The sequence below is a fragment of the Neovison vison genome, chromosome X, assembly GCF_020171115.1.
Source record: "Neovison vison isolate M4711 chromosome X, ASM_NN_V1, whole genome shotgun sequence".
NCBI lineage: Eukaryota > Metazoa > Chordata > Mammalia > Carnivora > Mustelidae > Neogale > Neogale vison.
The window spans coordinates 89,117,555-89,141,959 of NC_058105.1; the positions used below are offsets into that span (position 1 = coordinate 89,117,555).

Here is a 24,405-nt window from a genome sequence, read left to right on the forward strand (position 1 = left end):
TGACATAGGGATGCCACAGTGTCGCATCACAATGGGTGGTCTATGAGACCTCAAAAGCCAGATCAGACGACCGAGTTTGCGGTAAAACATTAAACTGCAGTTCACCTGACCTGTCAGTTTCACTCTCTTCTCTCCGTCTCCAAAATACTGAACTTCCGGGGTAGACTCCTCCCCCTCCATTCCTGGCCAGTGGTTTGATCCGATCGTAATACTGACAGGAGGGACGACCTGCATCTGCGCAGAAGGCTGTGGGGGGGGTGGGGGGGAGGAACATGGCGCAAGCTCTGTCTGAGGAGGAGTTTCAGCGGATGCAGGTGCCGCTCGCCGCGAAAAGACCACCGCGCTAGGCGACGGGGGGCGGGGTAGAGAGAGGTCGTGGCACCGGCTCTGAGGAGGGTTTGGTTATGGTGGACCTTGGGTCTAGGGGGTTGGTCTGGGGAAGGGAAACTGAGGCTCTGAGGGGCGAGACTCTTGGGTTCGGAGATACTGTTGGGTTCTGAGGGGTTGGCGTCTGTTAGCTTTGTGGGCGGAGGAGAGAGTCCTAGAGTGGGCGATACCTCACTCACACCTGGAGGGGACGAGACCTTTGGCCCGTGCGGGGGATACCATGGGTCGGTGATGATAACATTGGGTTTTGAGAGGAGATCCTGAGAGGGCGAAACCATTTTGTCTGGAGAGGAAGGAAACCGGCATTGGGCCATTTGCGTCATGGTGGGGGGAGCCCTTGAGAGGGCAGTACCATTCATTATCCGGTGGAAGGTGGAAATGTTTGTGGGAGATACCACTATGCCAGGGAATTGGGCAAAGACCCCACATGTTGTCATTGTTCTGGGAGTGGAGTTCCTGTGTGGGTGCTGGTAGTGGATCCTAAGAGGGGGCGCAACCTTTGGATCTATGTTAGGGGTGATCCCATTAAGCCTGGGGTGAAGAGGACCCAGAATGGATAATACCATTAATTCCTGTTGGAGAGAGGACCAAAAAAGGTTAAAGAGTGATAGCTTGGACCACACAGAGAGGAAATCATTGGACTTTGGAGAAGTACCCCAGTTGGGTACCCTGACCACTCGAATTCTTTTGTGGACAACTCTGAGTTGGGATGCAAGGCAAAAGTAGGCCCTTGTTGAGAGAGTTCCTTACTGGGGAAGACCATTGGATTTTGTTTGGGGAGACTCTGAGCCCTAAGTAGGATCCTGTGGGAGGAGAGGGGAACTCTGAGGGTAGGTGATCCATTGATACTTGAATGAGATAAACCAGTTGTTCCTGTGTGAGGGATGCTTAGGGTGAAAGGGTGAGATCCAGGAGGGTGAAAGGGGAAGTTACAACCTGTAACTTGTGAGGGGAGATTCTAAGTGAGTAAGAGTAATCCAGTTGGCCCACCCAAGGTTTTGTGGAGGAGAAAGCCTGAAGGATGTAGGGCCATTCCGTTGGATTGTGACTAGGGAGTTCTTGAGGGGTGTGGGGAACCCTTGAGTGAGGAATATTGATTTAATTAGGCCATGAGTGAGGGGAAAACCATTTGGCTCTGACGGATAAGGCTTCTGTGTGGGTGCCAAGGGTGTACTAACTGGATCAAGACAGGGGAATACAGATCATTGGATCTGGTAGAGTAACAGGGGCAGGAAAGATTCTGTAGGGGCCAAGCCCTTTGACCTTAAGCAGACCACCAGGGGGTGAAGGCTGGTGCCATGGGATGAGGGAAAGATCCTGGTGGCATAAGGGATAGTAAGTCTGGGAAGAACCGGCCTCACTGCCCTACAGGGCTGTTAGGAAGGGGTATGCTGTTTGGAGTGACCCATACTTCATTTTCCCTTAATTCTTTAAAGGGGTTAATTCTAAAGAGCCTTGGTGGGGAGGACCCCAGGCAGCTCCCAACTTAGTGTAAGTTGGACAGGAGAATACCAGGTCCTCTTCCCTTGAAAAGAAGGAGGAGTACAGGCTCCTGCCCCCTATGCTCAGGGCCCTCCAAGTCTGGCCAGGCGGATAGACAATACTCTCTATCCTATGACAGAAAGATAGACCAGTGTTTAGTGTCTGATGAAGTCAGCCAGGATTAGGGGGGAGAACTTTATCTTGTGGGCATGGGGAACCCTGGGATATGCGTGAGCAAGAACTTGACTGCGTCAGTGTTCTGTCTATGGCCTGAATGCAGAGGGATGGAAGAGTGAGGCAGGCTGTGGTTCTAAGTAGAGCTGGAAAAGGTGGGACAGGGGCTGAGGGGCTGGAGGCTCATTTAGGATGTAGCATGCATAGGTCTTAAGGAGTGACTAGAGAGGCATAGAGAGGGCAGTAGGGTCTGTGGGGCTTAGGGGATTAGCTCCCTCATGGTGAAATTAGGGGCGAATTCCTAACCTAGTTGTTTCCTTTCTCTGCTTCCCCCAAGGCTCAGCTCCTGGAACTCCGGACAAATAATTACCAGCTTTCAGATGAATTACGCAAGAATGGCGTTGGTGAGCTAAGAGGGTCTCATTAGGTGGGGGTGGCTTTGGGGGACAGAGGCCTGACAGGAAGACCTTTCAACTTCCTGCCACTGACTGAGGCTGAGACTCCCTGCTTTTCCCACACCAGAGCTCACCAGTCTTCGACAGAAGGTTGCCTACCTGGATAAGGAGTTCAACAAAGCTCAGAAGGTACCTCCCTCCACCCACTCACCCACCCATGCTTCCCTGTAACCATCTGACTCATTCATCTATCCAGGGAGCACCTACAGGGAACCAGGCCGAACATTACATGCTGTCATCAGTCATTCAAAAAACTCTAATGGAAGTCTCTTTAGTTTGCTAATTTTGTCTAATCCTGCTTAGTTATTGATTAATATTAATTTGCTCTTTTTGGTAAAGATTTTATTTATTTATATATTTATTTGACTGAGACAGTGAGAGCAGGAACACAAGCACGGGGATAGGAGAGGGAGAAACAGGCTTCCCGCTGAGCAGGGAGCCTGATGTGGGGCTCGATCCCAGGACCCTGAGATCATGACCTGAGCCAAAGGCAGACGCTTAACCGACTGAGCCACCCAGGCGCCCCTTAATTTACTCTTAATGAATTTACGGTTTCAATTACTCAGTCTCATTCACTAACTTCTAACAAAATAGTCATATCCAGAGGTGAATCTGCCTTGAATCTGCCTTCTGTCTTCCACTCACACTCCTGCCTTGTGCTCCCACTTTCCATCTGTGTCCTGGTCCTGTTGGTAACGTAAGACTAGATCTACCTCTCAGATCATCTGAAGATGAAATAGTGTATAACCTGTTATGGCCCCTCAAGGCATTCAAGGCCCTCTTTAGTCTTTTTCTTCACTGCTCTTTCTCCACACGTAGCTCAATGTTATGTACTCCATAAATATTTGTTAGACGAAAGCATACGTAATGCAGAAAATCTGGCAATCAGGAAGCTGGGCTTCTCTTTGGTATGGTGCTGATTGCAGAACGTGGCAGTGCCCTCAGCTGCCCAACAAGGGAGCAGCAGTTTTCATGGTGCATGGGAGGGATCCACGTAGATATGTTTGGACCCACGTAGCAATGCAGCCACAATTTTTGAGCCTGGAAACCCAGCCCTTGAAGGGTTAAATACTAAGACTCATGAACAGTCTCAAGAGCTAAGAGGAAGGCTTTTGAGCGGGGTGCCCTTCACTCACTCACTCCATCATTCCTGTGGACTACAAATTTCATGCAAGTTCTGTGATTGAAGATGCTCCCATCCCCCAACCCATCATCATTATCTCCCCTTGACACTTGCCACAGTGTCTCCATAAACTAGTGAGTGAGTCCATCTCCATTCACCTCTCTCTTCCTACCCCCCTTACCTTTAGGCACTGAGCAAGAGCAAGAAAGCTCAGGTAAGGGGACCCATGGTGAGTGAGTGTGTCTGGGAAACCGAGGGGTGATATTTTTGTATGCTGAGATCTCCTGGTACTGGCCTTTCTTTCTCTGTGTGTGCACTTGAATCTGTGACTGCCTCATTGTCATATGTTTGTATGTCTGTCTTTATTTTCCTGTGTTTGTCTCATTCTGGACCTCTCCATCATTCCTTCTCCCTCTCTGGCTGGCCTTCTCTCTGAGTCTCTCTCTGCCTGTCTTCCTGTTTCTTTCTGACTGTTGCTTCTCTCCCCAACCTTCCATTTTTCTCTCCCTTACCTGTGCCATCATTTCTCTTTTCTTCTTTCCCTTTCTCTCTCTGTCTGACTCCTTGTTTCTTTCTCCCTCTCCTTTCCTTTGTCGCTTCCTCATTTCTTTCCCTGACCCCCTCTCTTGCTTCTGTTCTCCCTCCCATTGATCTCTCTGTGCCTGTCTCTTTCTTCCTGCCTTTTCTTTTTTCTCTCTTCCTCTCCATCCCTCTCTCCTTCCTTATCTGTCTTCTTTTCCCCATCTCTCTACCTGTTCTCTCACCTATTCTATCTACCATTCTCTTTCCTCCCACTCTCTCCTCTCATGTCCCTCTCTCCCCTCCCCATCCTTCTCTCCCCTCTCCTGTCTTGTCTGTCTCCTTCCCTGTATCTGATTTCACCTATGTCATTCTCTTTATCCTATGATTTCCCCCCACCCGCCCCCGTCATTTTCTTCCTCTTTGTTTCTTTGCCGTACCTCTCTGTCCTTTTCTACCCTTTTTGGAGACCTGACCCATATCTGCCGCTGCAGGAAGTCGAAGGGCTACTGAGTGAAAATGAAATGCTGCAGGCAAAGCTGCACAGCCAGGAGGAGGACTTTCGTTTGCAGAACAGCACGCTTATGGCGGAGTTCAGCAAGGTACTGGTGCCCGGGACAGCTGAGGGGGATCTGACGGGTAGGGGCCTCCTGGACTGAAGCTGGAGGGCTGCTGAAGGTGGTTGGACAGAGGCTGGCCCTGGATCACTGTCCATGGTGCTGAAACAGATCCTGGATCTGAGCTGGGGGGCAGTGATTTGACAAATGGGGCCACTCCCTGTGCTGGGATTAAAAGTCTGCAAGCCCTGAGGACAGCTGGTTCCAGACCAAATCACTCCTTTTCTTCAAGCTTCCAGTCCCTTTGTATATATTTGGTAGCTGATGCTAGGGAGCTCCAGGTTACTAGAGGGTCTTAGTTAAAGTTCTTATGCTTAGCATGAAATAGAAAAATGTTTTAGCTGCATCCCTTTTCTCTTCCTTCCTCTTCATCTGACCTGATCCTGGAGTTCTACTTCTTCTAGATAATTCATCCCAGGTTGGATAATTCTATCTCCTCACAGATTTTAGTGTTCTGGCTGTTCCTAAACCTACTAGGGAGTTAGAGATATTAGCTTTTGTTTCCTTATCTATCTTCTGTGTCCATGGTCAGGAAGGCTCTAAGGGGGACACCTGGGTGGCTTACTTGGTTAAGCATCTGCTTTCAGCCCAGGTCATGATCCCAGGGTCCTGGGATCGGGTCCAACATCTGCCTCCTAGATCAGCAGGGAGCTTGCTCCTCCCCCTGCCTGCCGCTCCCCCTGCTTATGCTCTCTTTCTCTGACAAATAAATAATCTTAAAAAAAAAAAGAAGAGGTGTCTAAGGTTTTAATGTGTTTTAAGGAACAAATTCTCATGGCAACCAAAATGGTATTTCCAGAACTCCATGTGAGAATCTAGTTCTTAAGACCTTAAGAAACAGAATATGAAAACAATCTTTTTTTAAAAATATATGGTGTATATATATATATTTTAAAGATTTTATTTATTTATTTGACAGAGAGAAATCACAAGTAGACGGAGAGGCAGGCAGAGAGAGAGAGGAAGGGAAGCAGGCTCCCTGCTGAGCAGAGAGCCCGATTCGGGACTCGATCCCAGGACCCTGAGATCATGACCTGAGCCGAAGGCAGCGGCCCAACCCACTGAGCCACCCAGGTGCCCCATGAAAACAATCTTTAAGCAGGTACAATGTCAGGAGAGATGATTTGCCAACTAATAGTTAAGAGCTGTAAGGCCTAGATTAAAATCTTAGCTCTACCTTTTGTTAACTGTAACCTTGAGCAAGTCACTTGACCTGTTTGCTTCTTGGTTCCCAGATGTTTAAATCCGAAATGATAATGACAGCACCTGCCTTGTAGGGACTTTTGTGAGGATTGAATGGACTTGTGTCTGTAAATGACTTATGACAGCCTTGTACATAGTATTGGTTATGTAGGTGTTAGCTACTTTTTAAAAAAAAATTATCTATTTGAGAGAGAAAGAGGTAGAATGAGTGGGAGGAGGGGCAGAGGGAGAAGCAGACTCCCCCGGAGAGCAGGGAGCCCAATGTAGGACTTGATCCCAGGACCCCAGGATCATGATTGAGCCAAAAGCAGACACTTAACCGACTGAGCTACCCAGGTGCCCAAGGTGACAGCTAGTGATAATATTGTATTATTATTACTGACTGATTTTCCCGCTAAAATATTTTTTGACTATTTAAAAGTCTTAGAGCCATCCTGTGGCCCTGCTCTGCCTCAGCCCTTACTACCACTTACCTGCCCTATTCCCATAGCCTTCTTGCTGGTCTCTTCACTTCTAGTTTCTCCTACCAGCCCATGCCCTAGAGGTTCTCCTGACCTGCAGATGTTATCACATCACTCCTCTAAGTAGCAGCTCCGAGTGGGTCCTTGACCCTGACTGTTCAGAACCCCTGGTGCTCAAATAATAGTCAACTTCATTTCCTCACTTCTCACTGCTTCCTGCCTCCAGCCTCAGTGGTATCGTGGTCCCTTTAGGGTGAGGCAGGGGCAGACATTCTTCCATCAATCCAACTTGTGTTTCTCAGCACCTGCTCTGGACCAGGTGTAGAAGAATATCCTTCCCACTTCCCTCTCCCTCCCCCAGGAACTGGTAGTGCTCACAGACAGAGCTGGGTTTAAGGCCTGCCTCTACCACTTACTTGCCAAGATACTTCAGCTGCATTTTTCCTCCAACAAATAGTTATTGAGCACCCCCAGCATGCTGTGCATTCTGGAGATAGTTGGAAGCAGCACAACCTGGCCCCCACTCTTGGGTAGCCTACCTTCTGGATGTGGGATGGGGAGAAAGAGAATGTTTTCTTTTTTTTTTAAGATTTTATTTATTTATTTGACAGACAGAGATCACAAGTAGGCAGAGAGGCAGGCAGAGAGAGAAGGGTGGAAGCAGGCTCCCTGCTGAGCAGAGAGCCCGATGCGGGGCTCAATCCCAGGACCCTGAGATTATGACCTGAGCTAAAGGCAGAGGCTTTAACCCACTGAGCCACTCAGGCGCCCCAGAAAGAGAATGTTTTTAAAAATGATAATAGTGGCGCTTGGCTGGCTCAGTTGAAAGAGTGTGTGACTCTTGATCTCAATGTTGTGAATTCAAACCCTGTGTTGGGTATAGAGTTTACTTAAGAATAAAATCTTAAATAAAATAAAAATTAAAAATAATACTAGTACAGGTAACTGACAGTTAGGTAGTGCTTACTGCATGTCCAGTCCTGTTCGATGTGCTTTATGTTATTCAGTCATTTATTCTTTTTTTTAAAGATTTTATTTATTTGACAGAGACATAGCAAGAGAGGGAACACAAGCAGGGGAGCAGCAGAGGGAGAGGGAGAAGCAGGCTCTCCGCTGAGCAGGGAGCCTGATGTGGGGCTCGATCCCAGGATCCTGGGATCATGACCTGAGCCAAAGGCAGACACTTAACAACTGAGCCACCGAGGCACCCCTCACTCATTTATTCTTAAAATGGGCCAACGATATATAACTAAGATCCCTACTAAGCAAATGAGGAAAACCAAGCCCCAGAGAGGTGAAGCCATTTGTCTCAAGGACACGTGGCTAAAAAATGGCAGAGTAGAAGTTCACATCTAAGCAGGCTAATTTCAGGATCTGTGCTTGTGACCCTGTGTTACAAAATAAAGTGTAATCATCAATCACAATTTAGAATCCAAACATCTGCCCAGTTTTAAGAAATTAAGAACATCCTAGGTCAGGTGGGGAGTTTTGTTCTTGGTGGTTGGTTGTCGAGGTGGGTGGGTATTAACTGAGCCACAGTGCTGCGGAATCTGCTGGCTCATCATCAGACTGCCCAGAGGACCATAAGTACTGCTTCACACAGGCAGTTTGAAAATAAAGTTCCAGAGAAACAAAAGCTATTTCAGGAGGATAATGGAATTCCACTGCATCTAAAGGGTGGAGTAGCTGAAGCCCTCCTGTCTAGAGCTACTATGATGCTTACATTTGGTGGAACAGCATATGCCATATATCAGCTAGCTATGGCTTCATTTCCCAAGAAGCAGGATTGACTTCAGTTTATCATCTCAGCAGGCAGTTGGTTCAGTTTCATTCAGCTCTCTATGGACCAGTATCTGATAAATGAGTTCTTCTTTGGGGATCAATACTTATTGACTTATACTAACTGCCACCAATAAAGCAGTCTTTACCATGGGAAAAAAAAAGAACATACTAGGTCAATTTAATCACGATTAGTACTAGGTAAGAAATAAATGAACAGAGCGCTGTGCTGGAGAGTTTCGGAATTTGTGTTGGGGGATACCACTTAAAGGGTGACATTTGAACAGAGCACTGAAGGTTGCAAAGGAGCCAGTCATGTGAAGAACTAGATGAAAGGAATAGTGTCCTAGGTAGAAAATATCCCAGGCAAGAGAATAAAAATTCTCTGTGAGCCTCAATATTCTCATCTGAAAATGGGGACAAAGGGTCTTGTTTTTTAAAAAAGATTTTATTTATTTATTTGACAGAGAGAGAAAGCACAGGCAGGGGAAGCGGCAGGCAAGGGGAGAGGGAGAAGCAGGCTCCCTCTGAGCAGGGAGTCCGATTTTGGGCTCTATCCCAGGACCCTGAGATCATGACCTGAGCTGAAGGCAGATGCTTGACTGACTGAGCCACCCAGGTGCCCTGGGGACAAGGGATCTTGTCTGGACCCCTGTAGAACTCTTTTAGCCAGGAGTTGAGCAAGGGGCTGGCCTAGTTTTATTCGCTTTACATGTTTCTCCAAGGACAAGGGCTGACGATGTGAAGGGCTTCTCCAAGTGAAGGAGCTGTGGCTAGTGCTGGCCTTGGAAATGCCCGGGAAGCTGTCTGTGCCTAGGCTCCCAGACACAGACCCACCCTCACAGAAGGGGTCTGGCAGTGGGGCTATTTGTGATGCTGACAACCTGGACCAGCAGCTTCCAGATGGAGCCTGCCAGAGGTCTTGAATTATGACTGTAAGGTTGCGATTGGGCAAGCAGAAAATTGCCCTCAGTGGCCTCTGCCCTCTCTGACTTGGCCTCTTAACAGATGGGTGAATTCAAAGTCATTTGACATTTGTGCCTCTGTGTCCTTATCTGTGAAGTGGGGATAATGAGTTACAACGGCACCCTACCTAATGCAGGGGCATTATGGGAATTACGCCAACTGTAAAGTGCATCTGCCAAGCGCTAGGTATATTGCAGCCAATATTGTTCTGATTCTTTGCTTGTCTGCTCCCTCACTCCTCCCCTGTTCAGCTCTGCAGCCAGATGGAGCAGCTGGAACGGGAGAACCAGCAACTGAAGGATGGGGCTGCCAGGGCAGGCACTGCCCAGGCTGGGGGTCTTGTGGATGGCGAGCTGCTGAGACTGCAGGCGGAGAACACAGCCTTGCAGAAAAATGTGGCAGGTGCAAGCAGGCCCTTCTTGGGGATGTGGGGACCTTGGGGATTGAGTAGGGTATTTTCCCGCTGGGGGAAGGGAAGAGGTTTCAGAATCAGGCTGGGCCTGGCTGTGAACCAGCGTATAACTTTGGACAAGCCATTTCCCCTCTGAGTCAAAGCTTCCTCATCTCCAGGGTGCTTGTGGGGATGTCCACCACATGGGAGACTGAAGTAGAGCTAATATGAGGTGGTATCTTTCTGGGTTGAGTTCAGTGCCTGGTACCTAGCGAATGTTACAGATTAGCAGATCGGACACCAGAAAGGAGCTCTTTGCTAAATGGAGAGAGTGAGTGAAGGAGCTTTCGGAAGACTTTGAGCCCAGATTGTCCGTGGTCTGGGAGGAAGGCTCAAAGGAAGCTTGGTAGAGTGGGGGAGGGTCCCATTGTGGGGGTGTTTGGAGAGCAGCTGAGGCCTGCTATGTGGTAGGTGCTGATTTGGTGATCAGGAGGGAGGCTTTGTAAATCTGGTTGAGGATTAGTTGGTTACAGGATTCAGCTGTAAGTAGCAGGGTTGGAGGGTGGTGATCATCACCTTGGAGGGCTGTGGGTGGGTCCTGGGGGTTAGGGGGTGGAGCTTGGGGAAACTGTGGATGGGGTTTCAGTGGATGGGAGAGCTTAAAAGATTTGTGAGGAGTGTGGATGGACCTGAACCTTTGTTTTGTAGGCACTTGGTCTTTTGGGGCAGGGTCTCTTCTGCCTGAGGGATCCAAGGCCAACTCTCCCATCTGCTTGTGGCATGGCAGGGGTCTTCAGAGAACACCTTCTCCATCATCTGTTTCTGTTCTGCCCCCCAGCCCTGCAGGAACGCTATGGGAAAGAGGCTGGGAGAGCCCAAGTTGCCAATGAGGGCCAAGGGGACCCTCCAGGGGGCCCCGCCCCCACTGTCCCAGCCCCCATGCCACTGGCAGAAGTGGAGTTGAAATGGGAAATGGAGAAGGAAGAAAAGAGATTGCTCTGGGAGCAACTGCAAGGCTTGGAGGTGATTCTGTGTCTGTTGGGGCTGGGGTGCCAGGACACAGGCAGATGCCCTAGGTCTGCCTGCGGTCCCACGGAGATGTCTGTGATGTCACCAACTCGTGGGTGGACAGATTAGGGAGGCAGGAGGGCAGGGGAAGGCACAGGTCTTACCTCCCCCCTTGCTCATATTAACTCCCTCCCTCATCCTTCCCCTGCAGAGCTCGAAGCAGGCAGAAACATCCAGGCTGCAGGAGGAACTTGCTAAGGTGGGGCTGCTGAGCTTTCCCTGGACTTTGTCCCCCTACAACTCCCCACCTGCCATGCTTCTCCTGGCTGGGAAGAAGGACCAGAGTAACACCCCCCCCGCCCCCGCAAAGCCTGAGTTTCCTCATCTGAAATGGAGAGACACACATTTATGTCTCACAGTTGCTTTCAGTATAGAATAGGGCTAATGGGGTTCCTCTGTCTCATGGATGGCCAGCCCCATCCCTCCCTTCTGAGTCCTCCCAGCTCTCCTTGTTCATCCGTCCATGCATACAAGCATTTATAGACTGCTGGCTCTTAACTTGGATACTGAAGATCAAGTGATGAAGCTGGCAGTCATGATCCTGCTTTCCAGGCCCTCCTGCTGTAGCCATTCTACGACATGGCTGTCAGTCCATATGTTGGGGGTGTAAATGCTGGCTTTTGGAGCCTAAGGGAACTGGGTGGAGATCATGTTGCTACTGACCACCCGGGCAACCCAATTACTGAACCCTCCCAAGACTCCGTTTCCCCATTTATAAAACCAGTAATCCTCGCTTCTCAGGACTATTTCAAGGATTCCACAAGATAATATGAGTAACTTCCAGCTTCCGAAAAGGACTTAGTGAGAAGTGTCTATAAATACTAAATTTATTTTTGTCTTTACTAACATGTTATCAATTGTCTGCACCCCTGTCCCCCCAACCAGCTCTCTGAGAAACTGAAAAAGAAACAAGAAAGGTAAATTTTTTTTCCTGAGGTGGGGGGAGGGGTTTGGGAGGACCAGCGGGTGCGGGGGACCAGCATGTGGAACTGACCCGTGTATGTCTCTCTGGGTCCAGTTTCTGCCGTCTGCAGACAGAAAAGGAGACACTATTCAACGATAGCCGGTAACTAGCAGGGGTGGGCGTATGGGCAGACAGTGGGGACAGTGCCCCCAGCAGGATTGCCTGAAGGCCACAGGGGCAGAGGTGGGAGATAGGGCCTCAGGCCATGGTCAACAGTCAGGTCAGCGCCCCCCCCCATTACCCTCCAGGAATAAAATTGAGGAGTTACAGCAGAGGAAGGAAGCAGATCTCAAAGCCCAGTTGGCTCGCACTCAGAAGCTGCAGCAGGAACTCGAGGCTGCCAATCAGGTGAGTGGCTGGATTTGGGGGTGCTGGGGTAAAAGCCAGGGCTGGAGATCCAGGGAACCCTGAGGTCTGTGGAGACTAGTTGGGGAATCCAGTAGTTCCTGTGTTGGAAATATAGGGACTGGATGGGTCCCAGGAGCTAGGAAAATGGGAACTAGGGAGCCCCGAGAGCCTTAGGAGTTGGCCTATGAGTCTGCCTGAATCAGAGATCTCAGGGGGGCTAAGGACTTGGGGGGTGTGTGCCAAAGTTCAGATGAATCAGAAACTCTGCGGGATTGGAGGCAGGAGTCTGGAGAAATCTGTGGTCACCAGGGACTGGGGCCAGGAGCTGGAATGAGCCAAAACTCCCTGGAGGTTGGGGACTTTGAGACCTGTAGGAGCTGGATAGATACAAGACTTTCAAGGGTGGACAGGTGGGCCTAGAGGCTGACTGTATTTGAGGCCCTCAGGGGCTGGGGGCTGGTTTGGAGGACTGAGACAACAGGTAAGTGGGATCACTTGGGCTGAGTGGTCCTGAGACCTCTGGAAGCTGTGGATAAAAAAAGTTGGTGAGTCTAAGACATCCAGAGACTGAAACAAAATTTTTGGTGGGTCTCAGGGTCCCAAGGGTTAGGGACTAGAGGACTTCTAAGCCTCCAGGCTTCCCCCTGGAGCAGGTGAGTCTGAGATCCCACAGATTAAGGGACACGGTGGTTTGTGGGTCTAAGGTCCCTAAGAGCTGGGGACAGAAGTCTGGGTAAGGCTGGGTCTTTAGTTACCTGGGTCTGAAGATCCCTAGAAACTAGGACAGAAGTAGCTGGGGGGGGGCGGGGTCAGTCAGACCTCACCAGGAGGTGGAAACTAGGAGACTGTATGGGTTTGAGACCTCTAGGGTTTGGGGCTATGAGTTTGGGCAGACCTTGAGACTCTCGGGAGCTAGAGACACAGGGCTGGAGTGTGTCTAAAACCGCTAGGTGTTGGGGTCAGGAGTGATCTGGGTGAAGCTGTAGTTCCTGCGGGCTAAGTTTGTCCGAGAATCCTAGGGCATCTGAGCTAGAATCTGGGTGAGAGTGAGACCTCTTATGGAAGGGGGTGGGGTGAGATTGAACTCCCCCAAAGCCTAGGTGTTCTTCTAAGATTCTTAGACCTGGGATATGGGATCTGAGGCCCCTGAGGGTAATTACTACAAATTTACGTGAGCCTAAGTCTGATGGCTGGGTAGTCTGGGACCCTCATGTGCTGGGGATATGCTGTCAGGTGGCCAGAGAGGGGGGTCTGTGTGGTTATAAGCACATCAGGGGAGGCTGAGGTCTGGAATGGGCTCCCCTGACCTGGTCCCTACAGAGCTTGGCAGAACTGAGAGATCAGCGGCAGGGGGAGCGCCTGGAGCATGCAGCAGCTCTGCGAGCCCTACAGGATCAGGTACGTACTACGGGGGCAGCATCTGGGAAGTGGCGGGGGTGGGGGGGCACCGCATGTTTTACACAAGCAGGGAAGGCCCCAGGGGTTCTGTTTCCCCCTGGATCGTGGTACGTGTGCCTGTGGGTGTTTTCTTTCTTGGCCGTGGGTGGGTCCTGCCCCCCCACCACCATTCTGGACCCACTCTCACCTGGTGTGGGGGTGGGGCCAGGTGTCCATCCAGAGTGCAGATGCACAGGAACAAGTGGAAGGACTTTTGGCTGAGAACAGCGCCTTGAGGACCAGCCTAGCTGCCCTGGAGCAGGTAGAGGATAGCTGGGAGCCCTTGCTGGACCCTCTCCAGCTTCCTGTCTCCTCCTGCTTCTGATCCATAATAGGGCCGGGCCGTTTGGATCTCATGCCATTCTCCTGCCTCTGTTTCTGCTTAATCCTTTGCTCCTTCCTTCCTTCCTTCCTTCCTTCCTTTCCTTCCTTCCTTCCTTCCTTTTAGGGAGAGAGATTGAGAGTGAGAACTGGAGGAGCAGCAGAGAGTGGATCAGGGGGCAGAGGGAAAGAGAGAGACAGAATCTTAAGCAGGCTCCATGCCCAGCCCAGAGCCTGATGATTCGGGGCTCAATCTCACAACCCTGAGATCATGACCTGAGCCAAAATCAAGAGTCAGACGCTTAATCCATTGAGCCACCCAGGCGCCCCTCTCAGCTTCTCTTTCCGATGGCTTCCACCCCTCTTCTCTCTGGCCACTCACCCCTGCTTCTCTTGCATTTTCTAGTTTCTCTCTTGTAAAGTATAAGAAGTGTACTAACCTTACATGTACATTTGATGAATCCTATCTGTCTGGCAGTCTGTCTCCATGTGACTACCACCAGATCAAGATGTAGAGCGTTTTCAGCAGTCCCCAGAAGGCCCCTTTTACTCCTTCCCAATTGATACTTCCCCAGAAATAATCACTCCACCAACCTCTGATGACATAGATTAGTTTTACTTGTTTTTTAACTTCATGTAGTGGAATCAGATGCCCATTTTCGTGCCTGGCTTCTTTCCTGTGAGGCTCATCCATATGTAGCACTGGTCTGTTCTTTCATCTCTGTTTACTATTCTGCTGTGTGACTAGACTACTTTATCCATTCCCCCCGTTGATCTCTTTTTCCCTTTGAAATTCTTTCTCTTTCCTCCTGGCTCTCTTCCTGCCTCCCTCCTTGTCTCCCCAGAACCGGTAGGCGCAAACCCTGTGGCTGGCCCCCGGGGGGCCCTTTTCACTCTGCTTCCCCTCACCCCCATTCATCCCAGATCCAAACAGCAAAGACCCAAGAACTCAATACACTCCGGGATGAGAATGCCGGTCTGGCAGCTGATTTGCAGCAGCGGCAGACTGAGTACGAGGACCTCATGGGACAGAAGGATGACCTCAACTCCCAACTGCAGGTGACATCTCTGGCCTTGACCTGGCTTCTCCCAGTTCCCTCTTATGGGCTCGGGGGAGCCCTCCATGAGGCACAGGTTGGGGAAGACTGGAGTCGAGAGGATCTGGGTTCCGGTCTGGTCTCCTAACTCACTAGCACCTTGTGTCCTAGACTGTGTTGCTCTCCTTCGCTGACACTGAGCATCATCAGTTAGACAGGATAGCCATTCTGAGCCCATGGTAGCAACTAGAATCATAGTGGCTTAAATCAGATAGAAGGCTAGTTCTCCCTCATGGAAGAGTCCAGGTGGGCTGTCTAGGGAGGGAACAATGGCTGTGCCACGACCAGTGACACAGGTTCCTTCTACTTTGCCACCTTCAGTGAAAGACTTCTGTCTTGGTAGCTGAGACACTTGCCCAGGCCCCCACTTCATGTTTGTTTTCCATGTGGAAGGAAGGAGGGAAGAGCGAAAGGGCCAGCATGCCCCTTTCCTTTATGAGTAATAACCTACCTCATGCTTACCACTTCCGCATATGGAAATTAATCAGTGAGGCCATGCCTCACTGCAAGGAGGCAGGGCGAAGTCAGCTCGACAGTCTGACTACAGAATCTATCGCTAGGGACCGGAGCGGGGCAGGGGGCAGAACACACGAAACACAGATGCCATGAGCAGCGTCTGCCATGTTTCTCCTCTAGCAATGGAGAGAACAATACCAACTTTACTGGGGTTAAGGGAAACCCATCCACCAGAGGTGTCCTGGGCAACGATCATCTGCTGGGGGCTCTTTGTCAGACTCTTCTCTTGGGTCCCATCATTAGGAGTCATTGCGGGCCAATAGTCGGCTCCTGGAGCAACTTCAAGAAATCGGGCAGGAGAAGGAGCAATTGACCCATGAGCTGCAGGAGGCTCGGAAGGTGGGCAGCTCTGCAAGGTGGAAAGGCTTGGCCCTGGTCTATGGGGAGGGAGTGGGTGGTGCGGGCCAACGCCTGGGAACAACAAGGGATAGAAAGTGACCAGTGCCATGAGGATAGGTGAGTGACTTAGCTTGGTCTGTGGGAATGGGGAGGAGGCTGAATTGGGCTCTATTGCTGGGTCTGGGGAGAGGGTGGGGGGCCCCAGCTAACGTGGAGGGAGGAGGCTGACGGGCATCACCCTGCCTCCAGAGTGCCGAAAAGCGGAAGGCCATGCTGGACGAGCTGGCAATGGAGACACTGCAGGAGAAGTCCCAGCATAAGGAAGAGCTGGGCGCGGTCCGACTGAGGCATGAGAAGGAGGTGCTGGGGGTGCGTGCGCGCTACGAGCGGGAGCTCCGAGAGCTGCATGAAGACAAGAAGCGGCAGGAGGAGGAGCTCCGTGGGCAGATCCGTGAGGAGAAGGTGGGTGGGTGGATGGCGAGGTCCTTCTGTGTCTCAAAACTCAGGGAGCACAGCATCGCTGATGGGTTTGGGGGTGACAAGGGGCCCCCCTCGTCTGCCCACCTTGCCCTGAGAGTCTCCCCTCTCCCAGGCCCGAACTCGAGAACTGGAGAATCTCCAGCAGACCGTGGAAGAACTTCAAGCTCAGGTACATTCTATGGATGGAGCCAAGGGCTGGTTTGAACGACGCTTGAAGGAGGCCGAGGTGAGTTGGTGGCTGATGAGGCACAGAGGGCTGGCAGGGCGGTGCAGGGTGGGGGATACCCATGCCACACCAGGGGAGCGGGATTGGTCAAGCCCCGGAACTTTCTGAAGTGCTCTGGACTTGGCTAGCCCCGCAATCCCGCCGGCTCCATGGCAGCATTCCAGAAGGGATCAGGGGATGGCCACCAGGGAGGCAGAAGGCCACATGTGCAGATTTGAAAAGGCATCCCTTCCTTCCAAACCCGCTTCTGTTAGGAAATTACTGTAATATCCTGATTTTATGCGAACAAGGACTTTTACTGCCGTCGTGGGGGAGAACTCTTCATAACACCCAAGGGGAAGTGGCATGCAGTAGTGAGGAGCGCGGGGTGCTGGAGGTGGCCGCTTGTGTGGGCTCAAGTCCTGGCTGGGCCACTTGCTCCTTGTGGGCAGCTCACCTGGCCTGGGGCCTGTGTGCTTCATCAGTAGTTTAAAAAACAAAAAAAGGAATAATGATAGTACCGGCCACGTGGGTATTACGGGGAGATTATATAAACCGAGTCCATGGACGTGAAACCCCTACGACATTCTTGGTGCGTAGCAAATGTCGTGTGTTTTGTGAAATCAAATCAAATGAGGCGCGTGTGTCAGTCTGTGGCGCAGACAGCATAGCCCTAGACGTGCCCAGTGTGTGACCCGCCTGAGGGCATGCAGTGTCCCCGCAGGAGTGGCTCCTGCCTGCCTGCAGACACCTGCCATCACACCCCTCACCGGCCACAGCATCCCGGAGATGTGGGGGGGCATGGCTGGACCCGACCCTTGTCTCATAGGAATCCCTGCAGCAGCAGCAGCAGGAGCAAGAGGAAACCCTCAAGCAGTGCCGGGAGCAGCATGCTGGCGAGCTGAAGGTGCCCGTGGCCTGCTGGCGTCCCTCTCTCCTGGGGCGGGCCCTGGAGGGAGGATGGAGGTTGCCCAGGCAGAGGCCTGAGCTGCCCCCTGGTTTGCAGAGCAAGGAGGAGGAGCTGCAGGGGGTGCGGGATCAGCTCCAGCAGGCCCAGGAGGAGAGGGACTGCCACCTGAAGACCATCAGCAACCTGAAACAGGTCCCTTGTCCCCCCCCACACTGTCCCTGACACACCCTGGGCCTCAGCACAGAGACCTGGGGCAGGGAGGGAAGGCACTGCATCCAGCCTTTCTGGCTGTCACCAGCCGTGCTTTCTCCACCCCACAGGAGGTGAAGGACACAGTGGACGGGCAGCGGATCCTGGAGAAGAAGGGCAGTGCTGCGGTATGATGGGGAGATGGCCAGGCACAGGCCCCTGCTCATGGGACCACTGGGCCTCAGCCTGCCTCTTCCCTTCTCTCTTCCCCACAGCTCAAGGACCTCAAGCGGCAGCTGCACCTGGAGCGGAAAAGGGCTGATAAGCTGCAGGAGCGGCTGCAGGACATCCTTACCAACAGCAAGAGCCGCTCTGGTGTGGACCGGGAGGGCAGGGAGCGCCGGGGTGCTTGAGGGGCAGGGTGCAGGGGAGGTCTCCAGGGCCAGGACTACTTGCTGCACCTCGCTCCACCAGGCTCTTCCGCGCTTGCTGTCTACCTTGAACCTGGTCATTCGGTCTGTCTCTCCTGTTTCTCTTGCTCTCTGCGTTACCTCTTTCTGTCTCTCCTCTTGGCCTCTCTGTACCACTTTGTGCCATTTCTGTCTGTCTCCGTCTTTCTCTCCCTGCTTTCTTTCTCTCTCCTTGTTCTCCTGCTGCTTTTTTTCTTCTCTGTCCCTTTAACTCTCTCTCTCTCCTCTGTCTCTGTCTGGATCCCCACAACCCTCTCATACATATCCCCACACCTCACTTGGTATCTCTAAATCTCCTGTATCCATTCTCTCATTCTGTAAATGTGGACTGAGCCCACATGCTCATGTCCAGGGTCCTTGATAGGAAACCCCCCAAAGCTCTGTCCTCCAGGAGCCCGGGGTTGAGCAAGGGAGACAGACTTGCATTCAGACAGCAACACTGCGGCTTTCTCACTATATGGCTTAAATCCATGTTCTTTCTGCCACTTTGGGCAGAAGATGCAACTGGAAACCTTGAGTTGCTTTGGACTTTTTTTTTTTTTAAGAAGGAGATGGCCTATAAATATGTTTAAATAAATAGATAGGATGCAGTGGTTAGGGTTCTGGTGCATCTCCCATATCACCGGCTCAGAGAAAACTTGCTCCCTTTCCCCCCTGCAGCCACTGGCTCTTGCTGGAGACCCTTGGGGGGAGGGATGTCAGCCCCCATCCCTGATATGTAGAAGCAGCTGCAGGAACAGAGGCCCAAGCTCAGTGGGCCTGCTTTAAGTGACATGGCAAAAATGGATCTCTCACCCAATCTCTCTCTCTCCGTGAGGCATTCTGTCTCCTGAATTAACCTTTTTTTTAAAGATTTTATTTATTTATTTGGGAGAGAGAACATGAGCAGGGGGAGGGGTAGAGGAAGAAGCAGACTGTCAGCTTAGCAGGGAGGCCGGTGCAGGGCTCAATCCCAGGATTCTGGGATCACGACCTGACCCGAAGGCAGATGTGTAACCGACTAAGCCACCCAGGCACCCATGACCTCTCTTTGTAGAGGGGTTTAGTTTCTGTTTTGCTACAGATTAATATATGAATCTACAGATTAATATATGAATCAAGCAGCTTCCAATGGTGGTGCCATACATTGTCCTTGTCCATTAGATGAAATGAGGATTTAGGGTCGTGGTTACATGTCTGTCTCCATCTTTCCCCTGCCTTGTCTCTGCTGACTTGTATCCTTATGCCCCATCTCTGTTGGCCTCTCTGCTGTGGCTCACTTCCTGTTGGGTCTTCTCTCTGCGTGTGGGCATTGCCCCGTGCTCTCCCCAGCTGTGGGTCCCCTTTGTGCACACGCCAAGTCCAAGTGTGGATGTCCTTTATGCCCGGACGTGTCCACACTGCCCACTTTCTCCTAGCCTCATTACCTTTTTTTCCTCTTCTGGCGTGTGTGTTTGCCCGGAGAGTCAGCTCCTCTTTCCATTTCTGCCTCTCTCTGTCATACTCTCTGCCTCCACCTTTCCCGTGCCCGAGTGTTAACATCGCCTCTTTTCCATCTCTGTCAAATCTATTTCTGCCTCTTCCTGCCAGTTGCTGCCCTGGGACCCTGGGGGATTGGAACTCAGGTTTCTCTTCCCTCTCTGCCCAAGGCCTCGAGGAGCTGGTTCTCTCAGAGATGAACTCGCCAAGCCGTACCCAGACTGGGGACAGCAGTAGCGTCTCCTCCTTTAGCTACCGGGAGATTTTGCGGGAGAAGGAAAGCTCAACTGTTCCAGCCAGGGTAAGAGGCAAAGAAGAGCCGACAGCCCCGCTTCTCCCACCCCAATTCTGGGGCCCTCTTTTTGCCCTCCCCTGCAGCCATCTACCTTTGTTGGCCCAGCACACACATTTTCTTACCAACTTTTCTCTAAGCTCGCCAACTCGAATTCAGATTGCCAAATGTGGAATGGGCTAATTATTTTCTTATTCTCTGTTCCCTCAACTGTGAGCTAATTCCACCTTTCCCAGTGTCATAAAATATGTCACTCCTAGCAAGTACCTCACCCAGGTAGGAGGTCCTTTTTCCCAACTCATGATCATCACTCGTTTCTGTTGTCTGTTGTGTCAGCTTCCTGGCTGGCTGCTTCTATTTGGAAATTGTTTGTTATTATTCCATAAGTAGTATGTGGGCTGTGTAGAAAATTTTTAAAAACATGCAGAAGCAAAGATTTTATTTTAAATCCAAAGCAACTACATCTTAACCATCCAGAGATCACCACTATAAACCCTCGGTTCACACCCTTCTAGATCTTGCTCTTTTAAAAAAATATATTTATTTTAGAGAGAAAGAGACCGAACAAATGGGGGTAGGAGCAGAGGGAGAGGGAGAGAGAGAGAATCTCAAGGAGACTCCATGCTGAGCTCTGAGCTCGATGCGGGGCTCGACCTCATGACCCTGAGATCATGTCCTGAGCGGAAACCAAGAATCAGATGCTTAACTGACTGAGCCACCCAGGCGTCCCTCTCTTTCTTAAACCTAAATGAGATTATAAAGAAGCTGTTTTTGTCTAGCTGCTTTTTATCCTCCTGATCTTGTAAATGTTCATCTAGTAGTTTGACCTTAATCAGATTTCCCTGGTTGGCCCCAAAATAGTGATTGCTGGTTTTATGAAAACCAGCGCTCAGTTTCAGATCACGTTGCATCTGTTGCTTTATGTCCTTTACATCTCTTGAGTCTCTGAGTCTAGTGTGGTCCGTTGTTTTTTGGGTTCTTTTGTTTATTTGTTTGTTTGTTTGTTTTCATGACACCAACCTGTAGAAGAAACCAGCCAGGTGACCTACAGAAAGTGTCCCACCTTTTGGGTTCTCCTGGCTTCCTAGTGGTATCATTGAGCTTATTCCTCTGCCCTCTAGTTTTCCGGTCATCTGGAAATGAGCCCACGTTTGCTACGGACTCTCCCTTCATCCTCTCAATAAGGAGATGATGTGATGGTTCCTGTATCCCCCTTTTGACCAAGGGAGATCCAGAGTCCCCATGGGTGCTCCACTCCCACCGCCTCCCCCCCGCCCGATTCCCCCATTGCCCATGATCCTCTCTGGGACAGGTGACAGTGCTGAGCCTGGGCTGGCCTCTCCCCTCCTCTTCCCTGCAGTCCTTATCCAGCAGCCCTCAGGCCCAGCCTCCACGGCCAGCCGAGTTGTCCGATGAGGAAGTGGCTGAGCTCTTTCAGCGCCTGGCAGAGACGCAGCAGGAGAAATGGATGCTGGAGGAGAAGGTGCCTTCTGCCTCCTTGTCTTCACTTGGCCCACCATTGGCTGGGAGGCTGGGGCGGGGGGGGCAGGTGGATGTGTGGCTGGGCCCCTTACAATGTGCGAACATTCTGGGCTGGCCTGCAGGTGAAGCACCTGGAGGTGAGCAGTGCCTCCATGGCGGAGGACCTTTGTCGGAAGAGCGCCATCATTGAGACCTATGTCATGGATAGCCGGATCGGTCAGTGCCTCCTCCCCGGCCTTCCCCCCATCCAGTCTCTGACCTGCCGCCTCCTTCCCCACTGTCTCCTCTCCTCTCACGACTCAGCAAAGGTACTGACAAGATCACAGCTGCTGGAGGGGAGAGCAGGTCCCACTGCTCTTCCCTTCTGTCTGAGTCTTTGTCATCGCTTCACTCTCCTTTCTCCAGTGTGGTTCTCTGTCCCCTCTCCCTCCCTTCTCTCCTCTCCCCATCTCTTCTGTCTGCTGTAGCCTTCATCTCCTCTCACTGCTCCTACTGCCTGTCTGGACTGTGTCTGTTTTGGAAGTTTCTCGTCTACATATGTACCCCTTCAGGGATTCTTAGCTCTTCCTCTCCCACTTTCTAGCCTCTTTCCCCCCACCCCTCCCATCTTTGTTTCTTCTGCTTCTTTCTGTCACACCTTCTCCTAGCCCCATTTTTCCCTTTTTAGTCAGAAGAACATGGACTGACGCAGGCCGAGCACTGTGTGTCTGTGCTACACATGCAGTCAGAGGCCTCTTGCCAGCTCCCCAAGGTGGTTATTATCCCCATTTCTCAGGGCTGCACAGCCAGGAAGTGATGGCCAGGTTTCACAAGGCCAAGCCTCTACCCTCTATCTCACTCAGCTTTTCCCCACTACTTTTTGCCCCCTTCTCTGTTTCCCGATTCTCTGCCCTGTCTCTTTCATCTCTCCTCTGGCTCTGCCGAGGGGGGTGGTTCTCAGCCTGGGCCCTTGCAGATGTGTCTGTGGCGGCTGGCCACACGGACCGCAGTGGGCTGGGCAGCGTCCTGAGAGACCTCGTGAAGCCAGGTGACGAGAACCTTCGGGAAATGAACAAGAAGCTCCAGAACATGCTGGAGGAGCAGCTCACCAAGAACATGCACTTGCACAAGGCGAGTGTGGCCTCCCCATCTGTTTGTGTAGCTGCCTGCCTCCCATGCCACACAGCTGGCCCCCGTCCCATCCCCCTGTCCACCCCCCACCCCCACCCTGTCATCTGCAGGTGCCCAGACCCCACCCCACCCCCACCCCATTCACTGACCATCCTCACCTCCCCACCCTCTAGTCGGTCGGCTCACCTTTACTCTCCCCTCTGTCCTTGCACCCACCTGCTCATCTGTTCCTGCACACTTCACCCAGCTCTCCCCTCAACCCGCCCTACTTGCCCATCTACTCACCTGCCCTGTGTCTTTCCTCCCATTTCCCGACATACCTCCTCTCTCTCACATTTACTCATCAGTCACCCCTTGTCTTATCTTTTACCCATCTGCCTAGTGACCCGCCTGCCTACCTGTTGTCCTCCATCCATCCTCTGAACCGTCCCTTAGCCCACCCGTTTGCCTACTATGGATCACCCCATACATCTTCTTGCCCATCCTGCCCCCCCAAATATTTCCCCCATTTCTGAGGGAGTCAGAAAGGATGCAGACCCAGCCCCTGCTCTGAGAAGGGAGCTCACCGTTTAGTAGAAAAGCCAGTGGCAAGGGAAAGGTGTTTTCCTCCGGCTGTACCACACCAGTGGGCGATCTGTGATTTGCTCCCATATCCGTATCCCTGGGTCCCCCTCCCCGGGGAGGCTCCCTACCCCCGCCCACCACCACCCCTGAAACACACATCTTTTCCAAGCCCAGCCCACTGCTGGGGCTCTGAGTCTCTCCAAATACCTTCCCGTGCCAGGCTAGACATAGAAGGGCTTTGATTAATGAGGTGGGAAGGAGGACATCCCAGGTTTGCTGAGGGAGCTTCCCCGGCTCTTTACCCTGGCCCCTGATGGCTCATTTGTTTCTTAGGACATTGAAGTTCTCTCCCAGGAGATTGTGCGGCTCAGCAAGGAGTGCGTGGGGTCCCCTGACCCAGACCTAGAACCAGGAGAAGCCAGCTAAAGACCTGCAGGCTGCAGCTGCTCCCTCCCTTCCCCCCTCCCAGGACAACTTGCCCTTGGGCTCTGGTGGGAAAATGGGGCCAAAATCAAATAGGTTGGGAGACTGCACATTAAAGGGGCTGGAGGCCTGATGGTTGGTGTTAGTGACCCTGTTTTAGGGCAGAAGCCCTCGGAGAGTGGGGATCCTGAAGGGAGGGGCAGGGATTTCTCATCTTTCTTGGCCCTGGCTCCCAGAGGCCTTTGCCTTCACCTCTGCATGAGTTCTCCCTCCCCAGAGACCAACTCTTTTTTATTTTATTTTATTTTTTAATTTATGTCTGGAAGCCTGTTTACTCTGCATTTGGGATCGGGGATGTTTGGGTGGGGCACGGTCCTTGTTCAGCGTTCTAGCAACGTGTGTGTGTGTGTGTGTGTGTGTGTGTGTGTGTGTGTGTAAAGGCTGCAGCCAAAATACCATCTGGCCAGACGGGCCCACCCACTGACTGTCTACTCTCATTCTTTCCAACCGGGAGGGATGTGCCGGGGATGGGGAGGTCACACCATTGGAATGGGGAGGGAAGTCTGTGGCTTCAGTCCTACTCTCCTTACCCACCCTCCCCCAACTGTTGCCCAGTTACCGTGGGCTTGCCCCTCCACCAGAGTGACCCAGAAATATCTACCAGAGATGTTATGTGGGTGGGGGTGGGGGGGCATGGGTGGGGGTGTGGGTGAGAGTGGGCTGATGAGAGGATAGGTAAGTGGTTAGATGGACCGGTGGATAAGTAAGTGGATCAATGACAGGGGAGGTTGGGAAATACATGGGCAGAGGGACGAATAGGTGATCAGATGAATAAATGGGTAGATGAATAGATCGGGGATGTAAGTGGACAGATGGATGGCCAGGAGAATGGATGGATGGGTGAGGAAGGGTGAAGAGTAGGTAAGTAAGTGATTGGCAGGGCTATGGATGGACAGGTGGATGGGTGCCAGAGGTACTTAAGGATAGGGTGGCAAATAGGTGGATGGGGTGAACATGCAAATGGGTGAGCGAGTGGGTGGATGGAGGGATGGGTAGAGCACTGGCTTGTGTGGGTGGGAGAATGGATGGGGAGCTGCATGGTGGACAGGTGGAGGGATGGAGAAATGGACAAATCAGGAGCGTGATTAGTGAGCAAACTGAGGCTTACGCGGGTA

At 51.7% G+C, this 24,405-nt stretch overlaps 2 protein-coding genes across 2 annotated transcripts; both read left to right on the forward strand.

Moving 5' to 3' along the window:
* Window positions 1-256: 256 nt before the first annotated feature.
* On the forward strand, window positions 257-23,363 carry GRIPAP1 (GRIP1 associated protein 1). The gene is made up of 26 exons (XM_044234777.1): window positions 257-314; window positions 2,381-2,447; window positions 2,566-2,627; window positions 3,809-3,835; window positions 4,635-4,742; window positions 9,418-9,568; window positions 10,396-10,580; window positions 10,777-10,824; window positions 11,511-11,542; window positions 11,644-11,691; window positions 11,838-11,937; window positions 13,258-13,335; window positions 13,544-13,636; window positions 14,620-14,754; window positions 15,552-15,647; window positions 15,897-16,109; window positions 16,240-16,353; window positions 17,162-17,239; window positions 17,339-17,434; window positions 17,563-17,619; window positions 17,707-17,806; window positions 19,530-19,660; window positions 21,012-21,134; window positions 21,256-21,349; window positions 22,089-22,243; window positions 23,141-23,363. Exons 1-26 carry the CDS (start codon window positions 273-275, stop codon window positions 23,231-23,233), a joined length of 2,526 nt encoding a protein of 841 aa, XP_044090712.1. The 5' UTR covers window positions 257-272; the 3' UTR covers window positions 23,234-23,363.
* On the forward strand, window positions 7,691-8,640 carry LOC122897493 (cytochrome c oxidase subunit 7A2, mitochondrial-like). Its single transcript, XM_044235749.1, has 2 exons — window positions 7,691-7,715; window positions 7,961-8,640. The coding sequence occupies exons 1-2, from the start codon at window positions 7,691-7,693 to the stop codon at window positions 8,209-8,211; spliced, it is 276 nt and encodes a 91-aa protein (XP_044091684.1). The 3' UTR covers window positions 8,212-8,640.
* Window positions 23,364-24,405: the final 1,042 nt, after the last annotated feature.